Source organism: Portunus trituberculatus, chromosome 12, assembly GCF_017591435.1.
Source record: "Portunus trituberculatus isolate SZX2019 chromosome 12, ASM1759143v1, whole genome shotgun sequence".
NCBI classification, from domain to species: Eukaryota; Metazoa; Arthropoda; class Malacostraca; order Decapoda; family Portunidae; genus Portunus; species Portunus trituberculatus.
In genome coordinates, this window is record NC_059266.1 from 5,214,889 (window position 1) to 5,229,232 (window position 14,344).

Below are 14,344 nucleotides of genomic sequence, written 5' to 3' on the forward strand. Positions count from 1 at the left end.
ATATTTTACTACTAGTTTTAAAAAATGAAAAATGAGAATGGAATTTGGGATAAATTGCTTTTGCTTGCAATATTTTGGATTTTAGTTGGATTGTTACTATTATTTTATTTTATATTTTTCTCTGCTGAGATTAAAAGATTATGTTAGAAATTTGTGTTGTCAAGGAATATAGAGTGTTAGAAATTTGATTCACCATGTGGTGTTCTCTCTGGCACAGACTGCCTTTTTTTTAATACTGATTGCTTCTGGTAATTAGATGTCTGATTTCTATTATTCTGTGGAGCTTTCCTCTTCACTATTCTACAGTGATCATTACCTAGCTCTCATCATAACATCTAATGCTGGTGTTTCTCCATATACAGAGGCTCAAGAAATTGCAGACCCACAAGATTATCATTGGTGACTTTTATGCCAACAAAGCTCGGGAAGTTCTTTGCGAGGCTTACCGCCTCAACATGACAGCTGAGTATGGCTACGTCTGGTTTCTCCCTCGCTGGTTTAACACAAACTGGTACAACACAAGCATATACAGTGGTAAGGACCGCAAGAGGCTTCCATGTACCACTGCACAGATGCTGAAGGTGAGAACAATAAAGGGAGGAACTGCTATTGTCATTGTCTCTACCCTTGCCAATGCCACCTCTTCTTTCTCCTCCAACTGCATCTATTGCTGCCACTGCCTTCCTCAATACTTGTTATCTTTTGCTTTTATCTATTTTAAGAAAAATGCAAAGTAACTCAGCAGTACATCTTGAATTGTTAGTATGTAATGAGCTACTAACTTATCAGCAATGTTTGTTCAGCCAGTGGTTATATTTATACTTCTTAGGTTTTGCATATATTGTATTTGCATATACTGTATCTGAGATTTTTAAAAAAGAAAATTTGTTCTCTGAATTATTGAATAATTTTTCTAGTTGAAGATAACAGATTAGATAGCCTTTTTCTCTACAACCTTAGTATCATGGGATTCCATATCCAAATCTGAATCCTGTTAATTTGTGAAGGGAAGTACTTATAATGATAGTGAAAAACAACTGAATGTGTTTTGTTATTCTCCAGGCCATTGATCGCCACATGAGCCTTGGCTTTGCCTACTATGCACCTGACAATGTCACCAACTGTGAGAACATGACGGTTGCAGAGTGGCGGGAAGTGTACAGGCGGTGAGGGTTTCATTTACTTGTACTTCAGTGGATTTTCATCTCTTAGACTGATATTCAATTCAAAGAAGCATTATCTTGCAGTTATATTTAGATAAGAGAGAAATTGTTGACTAATGCTGAGCCTGACGTACTTTTCCTGCCCTCAGCAAAATGAACAACACCCCTCCAGATTATGCTGGCTACACCTATGATGCTGTGTGGGCGTATGCACTTGCCCTTGACAGGTTGCTCAAGGAGGACAGGACACACGTCTCCAACTTTCACACCTTCCGGACTGTGGAGTGAGTTGGCTGCAGCTCTTTGCTTTTAGGCCCTACTACCTTGTGATGTATTTTCCCCCACATAGTGTGTTGGGCTGGTGTTCCTGTGGGCAGTGTGCTGTGAGTGTTCACATGTGATTGCTTCCTGTGTTGCCCATTTAAATATTTTAGTGGAGCTACATGGTAAGATTTCAGGAATGGTCTAATAGTTTTATTGTTGCTGTCTTTGCAGTGCTTAATGGGTATAGACACAAATTACAGTGGTGCCTCGCAATAATGGACCTCTCAGTAATGGATTTAGCTCAATAACCAAGTTTTGGGGGAACCATTATATTTTTTTCCCCATAAATCCATAGTTCCTGAGTGGCTGCATGGACGAATATACATATGACACAATAAACAAGCCAAAAAGGCATACTAGATACCATTGTAACTTGTTTTGTTTGTCTATGATTTACAAAACTTGTAATACAGTGGAGAGTGGTGATTGCTTGCCAGACATTCATGGTGATTTGTGGTCCCAGGCTGGTTGGACCCACAGCCTGCTGAAGTGAAATGTTAGTTATGCATTTCTGTTTGAATATTGTTGAGCAAGCAAGGATAATGACATGGCCACACTATGAGAGAGAGAGAGAGAGAGAGAGGCCTGCTGGTGTGAATTGCTAGATATGCATTTCTGTTTGAATTTTACTGGGGCAGGAAAGGGTAATGAAGCTTCCACACTGAGAGAGAGAGAGAGAGAGAGAGAGAGAGAGAGAGAGAGAGAGAGAGAGAGAGAGGAGGAGATCACAGGGTCTGGCAAAAGTGCAGACATCAGACTCTAAAATTAACTCTCCAATCACTTCATTTTTGTCTTCATTTACTGGTCTTTGGAGATCTACAATTTCATTTCTTCTTCTTCTGACTGAGGGCAATTTAGTATGAAGTGGACTAGGTTTTCTTCTTGTAGATAATATAATGAGCAAGTTATTTCATCAGTGCAGTGGCAAAAGTGATTTAAACAACACAGCCACCAAATCTCTCTCTCTCTCTCTCTCTCTCTCTCTCTCTCTCTCTCTCTCTCTCTCTCTCTCTCTCTCTCTCTCTCTCTCTCCAAAAAGTACTTGTAAGGGTGGCCATATGGCAAGTTTGCAGCAGGACAATACTCTATAGCAGGTCTGCATAAGGTGCAAGCCTGTGAGGTATCAGGTCTGACACTTGGCATTGTCAATGCCACGTTTAGGATGGGGGAACACTTTTCTATAGAGAACACGTCTTAATTTTTACCATAGTGGCAATGTGGAACAAAAGTTAGAATTTCAGAAGTAATTTCAGAAACACTGCAATTTATAGAGAGAACAGAGGGAAAGAAATAAAGACAGAGACACGGTAAGGAGGTGGAGCAGCATTAGAGAAAGAAGGCAAGTCCATGATCTATGGAGGGGTTGCACTAGTGTGGAGGTAGTCCACTTTGACTCTGATGATCCTTTGTCTTCCTCCCCTCATTTGTCACCTCAGCAAGGTTCTTCAGGCAGTCATTAAATGCTTGTTAAAGATATCACTGGACCACATGGGAATTGGTCATTACAACAAACGGGAAGCTATATCTTTAATTTATCTATTCTTGGCAAGATTAATTTTTATTACTGTACACTTCTTAAACAGTTTAATAGTGAACTCTTTCATTTCAACATTAATTGTAAGACAGATTAAATGATCAAAATATTTTTTTGCATTATTAAAAGAGAATAAACTACCAAAAAAGGGAAATGTGGTGTGTTTAAGGGTCTCACAGACAAATCGCTGTCAGTAACAGACAATTCATGGTGACAGACAACCCCTCATCCCCAAAGTGTCCGTTATCATGAGGCACCACTCTACCGTAATTTGTCAAACATTAGAGTAAGATGGATAGCTCTTCATAAGTGGTAGTAGATAAATATATGCAGTAAGAAAATAATAAGGAGCACTTGGTATCAGCGCTGGGTGCAACTTTGATTTTTTTCAGGTGTGACTGACTTTTTGCCACCAGTTCTGATGTGAGTGCAACTTTGCAACTCTATTTTTGCAGCTTCCAACTTTGCAAGTGCAACTTTTTTTCTGGTGCAACTCCACTAAATTACAAAATAAAATTTTGTGCCATAACAGAAATGCTTTTAAAAGGCAGATTTTTTTTTTTTTTTTTTTTTTTAAGTTAAAACACAGCCTAGACTAATATCTACAGGCAGTCTTTCTTCTCCTCTATGTCCTTCTGGCTCATCTTGCCCTCCAACCATGGCAATTTCTTTAATAAAACTTGTCTTTGTTCCTGGTCAAAGTCAAGGAAAATCAGTGATGAGACTTTGGTCAGTTAAACTTTTTCAAAATATCTCCAACTTCCAAATGCAACTTTGAAATTTGTGCTGTGGTAAAGTTGCGAAGTCTCAACTCAGTGGCATAACACCCAGCTCTGCTAGATATTATTGTTTCTGCTCAAAGGATTTATTGTATGTCCATTTTTTTATTTGAGGGAAATTTTTTTTACACTGGTGCATCACTTCCCTGCCCATTGGTACACATTAGTCCATTTTCTATTTGACAAATAAGTTGACATCGAAATTATTTTCCTTTCATTGTGGTATGTTAATAATTTCCTTTTATTATGCCATACAAAGGTATATATTTCTAATGATCACCAGACTCATTCCTCTTCCCATCTCACCACACTGCTGTTCTTCCACAGGAGATTCTCTGAAATCATTTCCAAAACTAGCTTCAGTGGAGTGTCAGGCATGATCAACTTCCGCAAGAATTCCTCAGACCCTAACAACAACATCTCAGACACGCAGCTGGTGAACATCATGCAGTTTGTGGTTGATGATGATAAGAAGGGAGGCTCCTATGTCACCGTGGGGACCTTCAACCCTCAAGGATCTAAGTAAGATTTCCCATCCACTGTGGACACTATAGAGAAAAGATGTTAGAGTTACTGCATAGGTTATTCAATTTATTTCAGTCATCATCATACAGATTCACAATTTTTTAGCTAGGATCCAAGATCATGTTCATGACACAGGTCTCAAAAATTCTGGCTGGAAATCAGTGATGATGATTACATTCACAATTCTCTCCTGTATTCACTGAATTCAAAGCATTTAATGGTTATCATTACTGCAGATTGCATGTGTGATGACAGGTCTGTACTGACCAGTGAGTCAGGGCAAGTAGAAGTAGTGGCAAGATCACACTCACATACTCATATGCCATGTTTAAGATGGAGTGAAACTTTTATATAGAAAACACACCTTGATTTTTACTTCAGTGGTGATGTGGAACAAAAGTTAAAATGACTTCTTGAATACACCAATTTATATATAAATAGAGAGAGAGAGAGAGAGAGAGAGAGAGAGAGATGGAGTGAGGTTGGAGAAATAAGGCAAGCCTGTGATCTAGGGAGATGTGGCAATAGTGGGGTAATCCTGGTGAAACCCAGGGTCACACCTAGATGTCCAGTTTAGACTGTGCTGAGTATAATCACTAGAGGTGGAGGATGGGGAAAAGAAAATATTCGCTGATGACCGTCTAGCTGATCCTAATTCACTGCCTAGTACAGAAATCACGAAGAGAAAGGTAAACAAAATATTTTAGAATATCATAATTTGCTCTATCACCAAACACAAAAAAAGATTAAATAAAATTGCATGGATTTTATACATTTTTTCTAAATCTATATTTTATGTAAAAAATGTCAGAAGTTACATTGGACAATCTCTCACCTCACTTGCTTATCTGTTGGACTTTCCACTAAAGTTCATAATGACCTCATTCAACTTTGTTACCAAATTCTCATCCATTTTTTGTTTACTCTACAGGCTTGACCTTGACCTGGGTGACCTGAGATTCTTGCAAGGAATCCCCAAAGATGGCTTGGTTGAGGACACCTGCTTATTTGAAACATTCAGCCGATGGTTGAATGTGGAGTGTGACCAGGCCATCATCATTGTTATGGTGTTGATCTTTGTGGTCTTTGCATTCATCCTCATTGCCCTTTTCATTGTGTACAAAAGGAGGTGAGACTTGCCGAGGTGGACTATTTATGATTTCATTTACTTGTATTTTGTTTGTAGTATACTGTATTTGTAAGTGCTTGAGACTTTTTAAGGACAAAAAATCAGCCTGTCTAATTCAGTCTTGTTACAGAATGCATTATAGCTAGTGGTGTGTGATTAAGTGATATGAGATTATTGGTATTGAGCAGTAGTCTATTAGCAGTGAGTACACTGTGTAAGGAATCATCCAAAGTCTAAACTATTTTCAGTTAGCGCTATACACAGGTATTAGAAACTCTCGGATTGTACTTCATAAAAGTTCAAAAGTAACAAAATAGAAAATGAAGATCACAGAAAATGTGACTTAGGAACATATACTGTAACAATCTTTCTGAGTTCTTATCTTTACTTGCAGGTTTGAAAATATGATTCCTGAGTCCGGATGGTCTATTGGAGAACTCATGCCCCTGGATGAGTGGGAGTTGCCACGGGAGAAGGTGGTCATTAACCGCACCATTGGAGAGGGAGCATTTGGTACAGTGTTTGGAGGTGAATGTCAGTTTGCTGACAACTCCCCCTGGCTGGCAGTGGCCGTCAAGACGCTCAAGGTATGTTTCATGGAAAATAAGTTTGTAAAAACTTCACTTTTCTACTGAACACTAGTCTTTTGCCACTCTTCATTCTTTTGCCACATGAACAGTTTATGAAGGAAAACAACTGGACGTCTTCATACTCTGACTTCCAAAATATTTTTCTTGTTTCTTTAATTAAGGTCTTGGAATATATATATATATATATATATATATATATATATATATATATATATATATATATATATATATATATATATATATATATATAATATTCCTTTTAATAGTTTTTCTATAGAAGACAATGCATGTTACAAAAAGTTTTGATGATTACAGGAGTTTAGTATGTATCACATGTGATGTAGTTTTAGTATAGGATGGAAAAGTCACCCATTAATAGTAATTTAGGGCTTGACAACTATTCTAATGGGACTATGATACTGCAGGTTGGTTCCACTGTGGAGGAGAAGTTGGATTTTCTGGGTGAGGCAGAGATGATGAAGAGATTCAATCACAGGAACATTGTGCAGCTGTTGGGACTCTGCACTCACCAGGAGCCCATCTATATGGTCATGGAATTCATGTTGTATGGTGAGTCATCAGTCACCAACAGTATAGCTTTAATAACAAGAAAATTAGTTAAAAAATAGGACTGCCATTTTTTTCATCTTTTTATTCATATGTTTATTGAAATATTTTTAGGAATACCACCATTGTTAAGGAAACTTTTTATTGCATGTATTTTTGGAATGAGACTGTCAAGGGGACCATGTTTTCATTATTTATTTTACTATTTATAGGAGTTATGTTGCACAGATGAAGTAGCATAAAGTTATGTGAGCCAACTTTATTAAACCATGATTTTATCTTTTCTTGCCTCAAGTTTCCATCTTGTACATAGTTCAATTGTTGAGAACACTTAGAACTACTTGAGGATATGAGGTAGTATTGTCCAGGACTCTTAGGAATTGGAATATATCCATAGTAATCATTAGTATATGTATATGTAAACAGAATTACTTTTTTCCTTCACAACTCATAGGTGACCTCAAAACATACTTGTTGGCCCGTCGCCACTTGGTGTCTGATAGAACGGTACACTCAGAGGAGGATGAGATCAATAGCAAGCGTCTTACCTCCATGGCTCTCGATGTCTGCTGTGCCCTTGCTTATTTGGCTGAACTAAAATATGTGCACAGGTGAGGTTGCTTCCTTTCTTATCATCTATCCATTCTATTTTATTTTGTCACATCAGTAGTAAAATTCATTCTGAGACATAGACATATTCCCTCTATGTTACTGACAATAATCAAGGCTAAAGAAATATGGTGAAGACTTTCTCCCTCAAAAACTTTGTACCTCCTTGACTATATGTAGAGAAATAACAACTACCATATTTGATGGCTCATAAGACACATGGGCTCATAAGATGCATCCATTTTTGCAGATATTGAAATGAAAAAAAGAAGATAAATGAGCAGATTCAAACTTTCAATATGAGGTGAAGGATTTCACCTGACATTTGAAGACTCTCACATGCATTTAGATCATTAATAGATACCAGTATTTTGCATTTAAAAACTTTAATATTTACTAGTAGCTTATATACCAATCCTGTTTTGAGATGTAAACATGTACCTGCCATATGATGCCAACAGTGACTGTGAGAAACTACAGAGGGTAATAATCATTTTATTTTATTTATTTATTTTTTTTATTTTTTTTTTTTTTTCATCATTCTACACAATTCTTATGTAGTATTTTTTGTACATTTTCAAAGCCAAAGGATGCATGAAAGCAGATTTACCAAACTTATTTTCTAAAAAAAGATTTATTTGAAATATTCATCTGAAAGTTTTAAATATTATTGCATAACTTATTACATGAATATTATGCAGACCATCACTATAAGCCAGCCTGCCCCATGATGCTCTCTTCATTTATAAAAGAGATCTTTTGTCTTTTTAGGTAGTAAGCTATTTAAAAAAAAAAAAAGAAAGAAAGAAAGAAAGAAAGGAAGGAAAGTTTCTCATTATCTTTATTTATTTTTTTTATATGTATGTAAGGTAAGAATGTTAAAAGTAAAGTGCAATTCTAATTATATGAAAGTGTGTCTTACCTCAAGGAGTAATGGCATCACACTGTAAAGAATGCATTCTTTACAGTGTAAAGAATGCATTCTTTACAATGGGCAAACTTCACTGCATGCAGTGGAGTTTGCCCATGTCACCAGGTTCAACCCGTGTTTTGTTTTGGTTCATGTGTTGTATGGTCACTTAGGCAAAATCTTCCTAACTGGTGTCATTCTATGTGAATTACCAATATGATCTATTATATATTATTACCTTGGAGGAAAAAAAAAAATGTGGTGTAGTACCAATCATCACTTTGTTTACATGTGCAAAGATGTCTGGGGTTTGATTTTAGAGTCTCCGTTGCCATGGACTCACCACCAACTACTGCCTCACTGCTGAACCTTTTTTTTTTTTTTTTTTTTTTTTTTTTTTTTTTTTTTGAGAAAATGAGTTATGAGCTATCATATATGGTATTTTTTTTCAAATATTACTGAATTTTCTCTTCTGTTGCTGCATTTATTTAGTATTTATTTAATTATTTATTTTCAGGGATGTTGCATGCAGGAACTGTCTAGTGAGTGCTGAGCGGGTTGTGAAACTCTCTGATTTTGGCATGACCCGACCCATGTATGAGAGCGACTACTACAGATTCAACAGGAGAGGTAAGGAGTGAGAGTGATGTTAGGGGAACATGATACAGCAGTCATCCCACAATGAGCTACATCAAGTGGACTGTGATGCACCTCTGAGTGGACAGGATTGGATTGAAATAAAATGTGTTTTGATTAGAATAGGATACACTGGGTTTGGATTTGAGTGGACTAGAATGTGACATATCAGATCTGCACTGGACTGGACTTAGTGTGTTGGTCCTCCTTCAGGTATGCTGCCAGTTCGATGGATGTCTCCTGAGAGCCTAGAAGATGGCATCTTTACAAGCAGCAGTGATATGTGGTCCTATGGGGTGCTGCTTTATGAGATCATCACCTTCGGAAGCTTTCCATTCCAGGTGAGTCACTTGCATTGTATACCAAACATTTTATGCAGTTCAAGTTAAATGTAAGTTTAATATGTAATAATAGGTGGATTGAGGTTTTTACAAAAGAGACAGAGAAAGGAATAAATGTGTCAGTAGGGGTCAGGGATTCCTTAATATCAGCCTAAAGGAGGAAGTGCAGGAGGCAGTGAGGGACACCTTCAGTAAAAGTTTTTTTTTTTTTTTTTTTTTTTCAGGTCAAATTTCCATCTAATATGCTCCCACAGGTCAAATTTTTGTAACATTTAAGTGACACCTGGTACACAGAGTATCTTGTGAGGAAAGTTACATTCACAGAAATTAAAGATCAAGTCATTCTAAGTTCAAAATATTTTATAGTCAAATGCTTTTAACACCACAGTTTAGACTAAGATGTGGTGTATCATTGCTACAAATAATAATTAAAGCATAAGACTCCATATAGCAACAATGATCAACCAGACATTCGTGGACTGCACTATGTAGCCACTTGACACTAATGTATACATACATTTATATTCAAATGTCATAAAGCTGTTATACCATGGCTTATTTATTTAACCAGCCAAGCATCAAATCACGTACTGTTCAGATCTCAGCATTCTATGAAGATTTCATGATCTATATTTTTTTCAACAGGGTATGTCCAACAACCAGGTGTTAGAGCATGTACGCAGTGGCAACACCATTTCCCTTCCCAAGAGTGTCAAGCCTCAGTTGTGAGTATTCATATTGCTTGTCTCTTCACCTACTAGTTTATTTATCTAATTTTTCATCTTGAGAGAGAGAGAGAGAGAGAGAGAGAGAGAGAGAGAGAGAGAGAGAGAATCCAAGAAATTAAGTATAATCTATCTGTACTCCATCTTGAAATTTTGTGTGATACTGTTTTGTCAATGTGAACAGAGAGACAGGGAGTAACAGTAATTGTTTCAATTTTTTTGCAGATTAGTTGTAGAATGGAAAGCTTTAGTTGAGAAATTTTAATTTAGATAAAGAAAAGCAGAAGACTTGGATTGAAGTATCTCAGTGTGTTTTTAAATATTCAGCTTGAAAGAAGTTTATGTGGTTAAGTACCCACATTCACAAACACACATACACACACAAAAAAATTATTATGGCAGTGATTTGACCAAGACTGAATTACACTGGCTCCTCAGGTTATGCCTGAGATCCATTCCAAGGCCATGTCATAAATCAGATTTCAGCAGAAATGGCCGATGTCGATATGCGTCAAAATGCTTAATATCAGAACCAATAATCGGACGATCCCTAATATATATATATATATATATATATATATATATATATATATATATATATATATATATATATATATATATATATATATATATATATATATATATATATATATATTCCCCTTTAATCATATGGTTGGCTTCCTCCTCACCTACCAACATTCAAGGAAACTGACTTGCTGCTGCTTTCATATCACCACTAGTAGCTTCACTTTACACATTAAGATTTATTGATTGGAGAAAAGTGGAAGATGCTGCAATGTGATGATCATGTGGTGTGCATTCACAAATTAGGAGCCTTAAACCACATAAACCAATCCTTAGTGGTCGAACAGCAATAATTACAAATGTTTACACATACTTAAAAATACATAAGCTAATCACAAATAACTTCACAAGAGAAAGAATTCTGTGTCACTTGTAAATCTCACTATATAACTCACACCTTATATATATGCTATATGAAATGCATAGAGTATATATCTGTTTTCTATCACTACCTCTATACTGCATAGCTGACTGCAGTGGTTCTGATACTTACTTACCTCTCCTATGACAGAGAGCGGCTGCTGTTGAGTTGCTGGAGCATGAACCCTCAGCAACGGCCAACCTTCACTGAGATGGCCGAGACACTCAACATGTGGCCCCGCCTCATCACACCCTGTCTGGAGCTGCCCACTGCTGCCATCCAAATCAATGACACAGACTCAGTAGATTTAGCATTGCCCACCGACCAGCCTTGCCGCCGCAGCTCTGCTCCAAACACACGCCTTCCCACCGCACGGCCACGTCTCACTGATGCCGATTCATGCACCAACAATAATGCCACACCCAACTGTGTGCTACAGAGCAGGCCAGGGAACACACAGGCTTCAAACCTCTTTGGTTCCTTTAGCTGGAACCACGTGCCTCAGGAGAATGGTGGTGGACCCTCAAAGGAGCCACTGCTGCCTCAGAATGGCGAGGCATATGTGACGCGATATGTGTGTCTCCAGCGCACCAAATCTGGAGAGAACAGTGAGCTTGAGTCACCCTCCAGCATGACAGCTGTCTGACTCAGCTCATCTCCTGGCACTTGGGTGCTGACCAGTGCTGTGTGAAAATCTGCGATACCAGTGATTGTGCTGCTGTAGCTGGAATGTGTTATGTTTGTCAGAATATTGCTAGCAAACTATGAACACTTGAATACTCAGGACCAGTGCTAAGAGTACTAGGAAGTGTTAGGAGAAATAGTTTCCAAGGATTCATTACCCAGACTCAGAGCACTACAGACCTCATTTTCCCTTTAAGGGAGAACTTAAGATGCATTAATATACTTGCCACACTAGACACTCCTCAGTGTAAAAAGCAAGAATGTGGCAGCCATTATACGTATCAAAGCCAATAGATGTAAGTAGAGTTCCCTTCACCTTGTGCATGTCTGCACAGAAAATAAGGCAGATTAGTCATTCATAAGTGAAAATGTATTGTGCAATTTTTATAGTTTATCTGCTTTACAAGATGTGTGAACTATTGAAAATGGTTCTTTATATATTGCTGTGTGTATATCAGAGATATTTATAGTGTGATAAAAGTGGTGGCGTACATATATACGTGAAGAGAGACCAATATCAGAATGCTAGTGAATATTAGAGACAAGATCTGATGTTGCCAGATAAGACAGTGTTGTAAAAACTTTGTGTTCACATGCAACACTGAAGGCTTGATGCTTTGCATGTCGGCCTCCAAATTTATTCATAAAGTCAAGGCTAGAGTGGAAGTGTAACTTTAGTCTAAATGTTTGATAATGGTGACGGTTGTGGGCCACTCCACACATCTCGTCCATCATAGTCTTTGATTCTGGTCATACACAGGTCATGGGAGTCATTTCACAATTACCAAGTTGTTAAAATTGTAGACAAATCCACTCAATCACAGAATGAAAGGATTTCGCAGATCCTGATTTAATTGTTCTTACCGTGAGGTGCCAAACATGTACAAATTACAACTCTAGTGTTGAGTAACTCCTAGCCTCATTTGTATAGTTCCTGATCACCTGCCTCAAGAGGGAGATGTCATTATTTTTAGGGGACAAACACAACTTTCTTTGCTCAGACATACAAATTATGTGTAGAAACAAATTTGGATAGAATTTAGAGTTTTGAAAAGTGTAGAAGATATTAGTTTTATCAAGATTTTATATACATGACTTATTTTTGCTCATGAGATTGAGAATTATTGACTATGAAAGCAACTAATATTACGAATGTCTGCAATTCCAATTTATTTTTGTAAGCAGTATATCATTGTCCATCCAAAGTGTGTATGGGTGACATGTGGGCTGCAGTCCTGCCTCAGCCATGCACATGCGACAACCAGGAGGGTAGAGTGAGGAGTAGGAGTAAAGATATATTTATTACTTACACACGAGATAAACAATGTAGATAGTAGGAGGAAAAGTGAAGTAAGGTCTCCCTGCTGGTAGTGAGGCATTGCTGAGTCAGGTAGAGCACCTTCAGCCCCAAATATACACTGTTATCATTAACATAAAGGTGTTGATAGCATGATGATTATTGTATATGTAGGTGGTGTACATAAGGGCCAGATACACACATATGGGAATTTATTTGCTCATTGGGATGGTTGTGACTGAGCTATGTATGAGTGTGTGTGTGTGTGTGTGTGTGTGTGTGTGTGTGTGTGTGTGTGTGTGTGTGTGTGTGTGTGTGTGTGTGTGTGTGTGTGTGTGCATGGCTGCATGTGTGTGTGTGTGTGTGTGTGTGCATGGCCGCATGTGTGTGTGTGTTTTTGTGTCTGTCTGTCTGGCCGCAGGTCGTAGTAAATAATGTTATGTGTCACCTCATTCATCACTATTTAATGGATATTTTTATGACAGCACATGCGATGTAAAATGACCTATGTGAGTGGATGACTTGCGTATAACGAATAATAAAATATGTTCAACTGTTTATTTTTGTATTGACCAGTCTAGCCACAACAAAATACTTGACACAAGGATCACCTTCACTTTTTCAGTGTGTCTGTGTATCTTGAATTCATTAATTCACCATCATTGTCACCTTTTCATCTCCCAAATCACCATTTCAATCTTTTCTCCCTGCCCTTTAACAGTCACATCATGATGAGCTACAAGCATCCACATGGTCTTATGAAAATACATCTTAGTGGTGATCATAGCCCACAATAAAAAATTGCAGCTACAAAAGTGCTACTGAGATCTTAGTGACAGAAGGTTATGATCCTCTGAGCATCTAACCTGTTATATAATATGCTTATCGACTTCTACCTTTCCTTCTTGCTGGAAGTTTGCCTACATAACCTGTTCCTAAAAAGGGTTCTAATCCCTCAAACTACTGTCCTATATCTTAATATCTTGCTTGTCTAGTGTTTTTTTTTTTTTTTCATCTTCAATAGGAAGATTCTTAAACATCTAGAGCTAAGAGAATGTTGAAGAGAGAGAGAGAGAGAGAGAGAGAGAGAGAGAGAGAGAGCTATTCCATTCACGTGCAGCGATACAAGTGGAAATATGTAATAGGTGAAAACAATTTGATGTGTAGGCATTGTTTTCAGTAAGATCTCAAGCACACACAGTGACTTGCATACACTTATTCATTGGGGTTAACTAGTATCAAAGCTATTTAGGGTGTGCGTTGCCGTAACCCCTTCAGTACCAGGACGCGTTTCCCTATGCATTCTGCTATTTGGTGATTTTATACAGCTTCAGAAACTTATGTGGGGGATTAAAATAGTGAAGACTCCAGCCATTAATCTTCTGACCTCCATAGACCCTTCCTAATGTCAATAAAATCGCCTAATCAAACCCAAAAATCAAGGTAAAAGAATTGCGAGGAACCTTGATTTGTTCTCGCCAGCCACTCCACGAACGACGATGGAAAGTGGAAACATGTCGGGTGAAAACAAGGCGCTGTGTTGTTACTGTTGTCGTCCATAAACTCTCAATCTATCTCTGTGGGC

At 37.6% G+C, this 14,344-nt stretch overlaps 1 protein-coding gene across 2 annotated transcripts in view; it reads left to right on the forward strand.

Annotated features, from left to right (window-relative positions):
- The window catches only part of LOC123502764 (atrial natriuretic peptide receptor 1-like), a 141,183-nt gene extending 127,866 nt beyond the window's left edge, over positions 1-13,317 (forward strand). For both annotated transcript variants that reach the window (XM_045252011.1, XM_045252012.1), the window contains exons 13-24: positions 363-581; positions 1,063-1,166; positions 1,313-1,447; positions 4,128-4,322; positions 5,257-5,454; positions 5,849-6,041; positions 6,470-6,614; positions 7,066-7,222; positions 8,648-8,760; positions 8,980-9,107; positions 9,753-9,832; positions 10,929-13,317. In XM_045252011.1, the coding sequence (XP_045107946.1) occupies positions 363-581; positions 1,063-1,166; positions 1,313-1,447; positions 4,128-4,322; positions 5,257-5,454; positions 5,849-6,041; positions 6,470-6,614; positions 7,066-7,222; positions 8,648-8,760; positions 8,980-9,107; positions 9,753-9,832; positions 10,929-11,424 (2,163 nt within the window). In that variant the 3' untranslated portion in view covers positions 11,425-13,317. The remainder of the gene's footprint in view (positions 1-362; positions 582-1,062; positions 1,167-1,312; positions 1,448-4,127; positions 4,323-5,256; positions 5,455-5,848; positions 6,042-6,469; positions 6,615-7,065; positions 7,223-8,647; positions 8,761-8,979; positions 9,108-9,752; positions 9,833-10,928) is intronic.
- Positions 13,318-14,344: the final 1,027 nt, after the last annotated feature.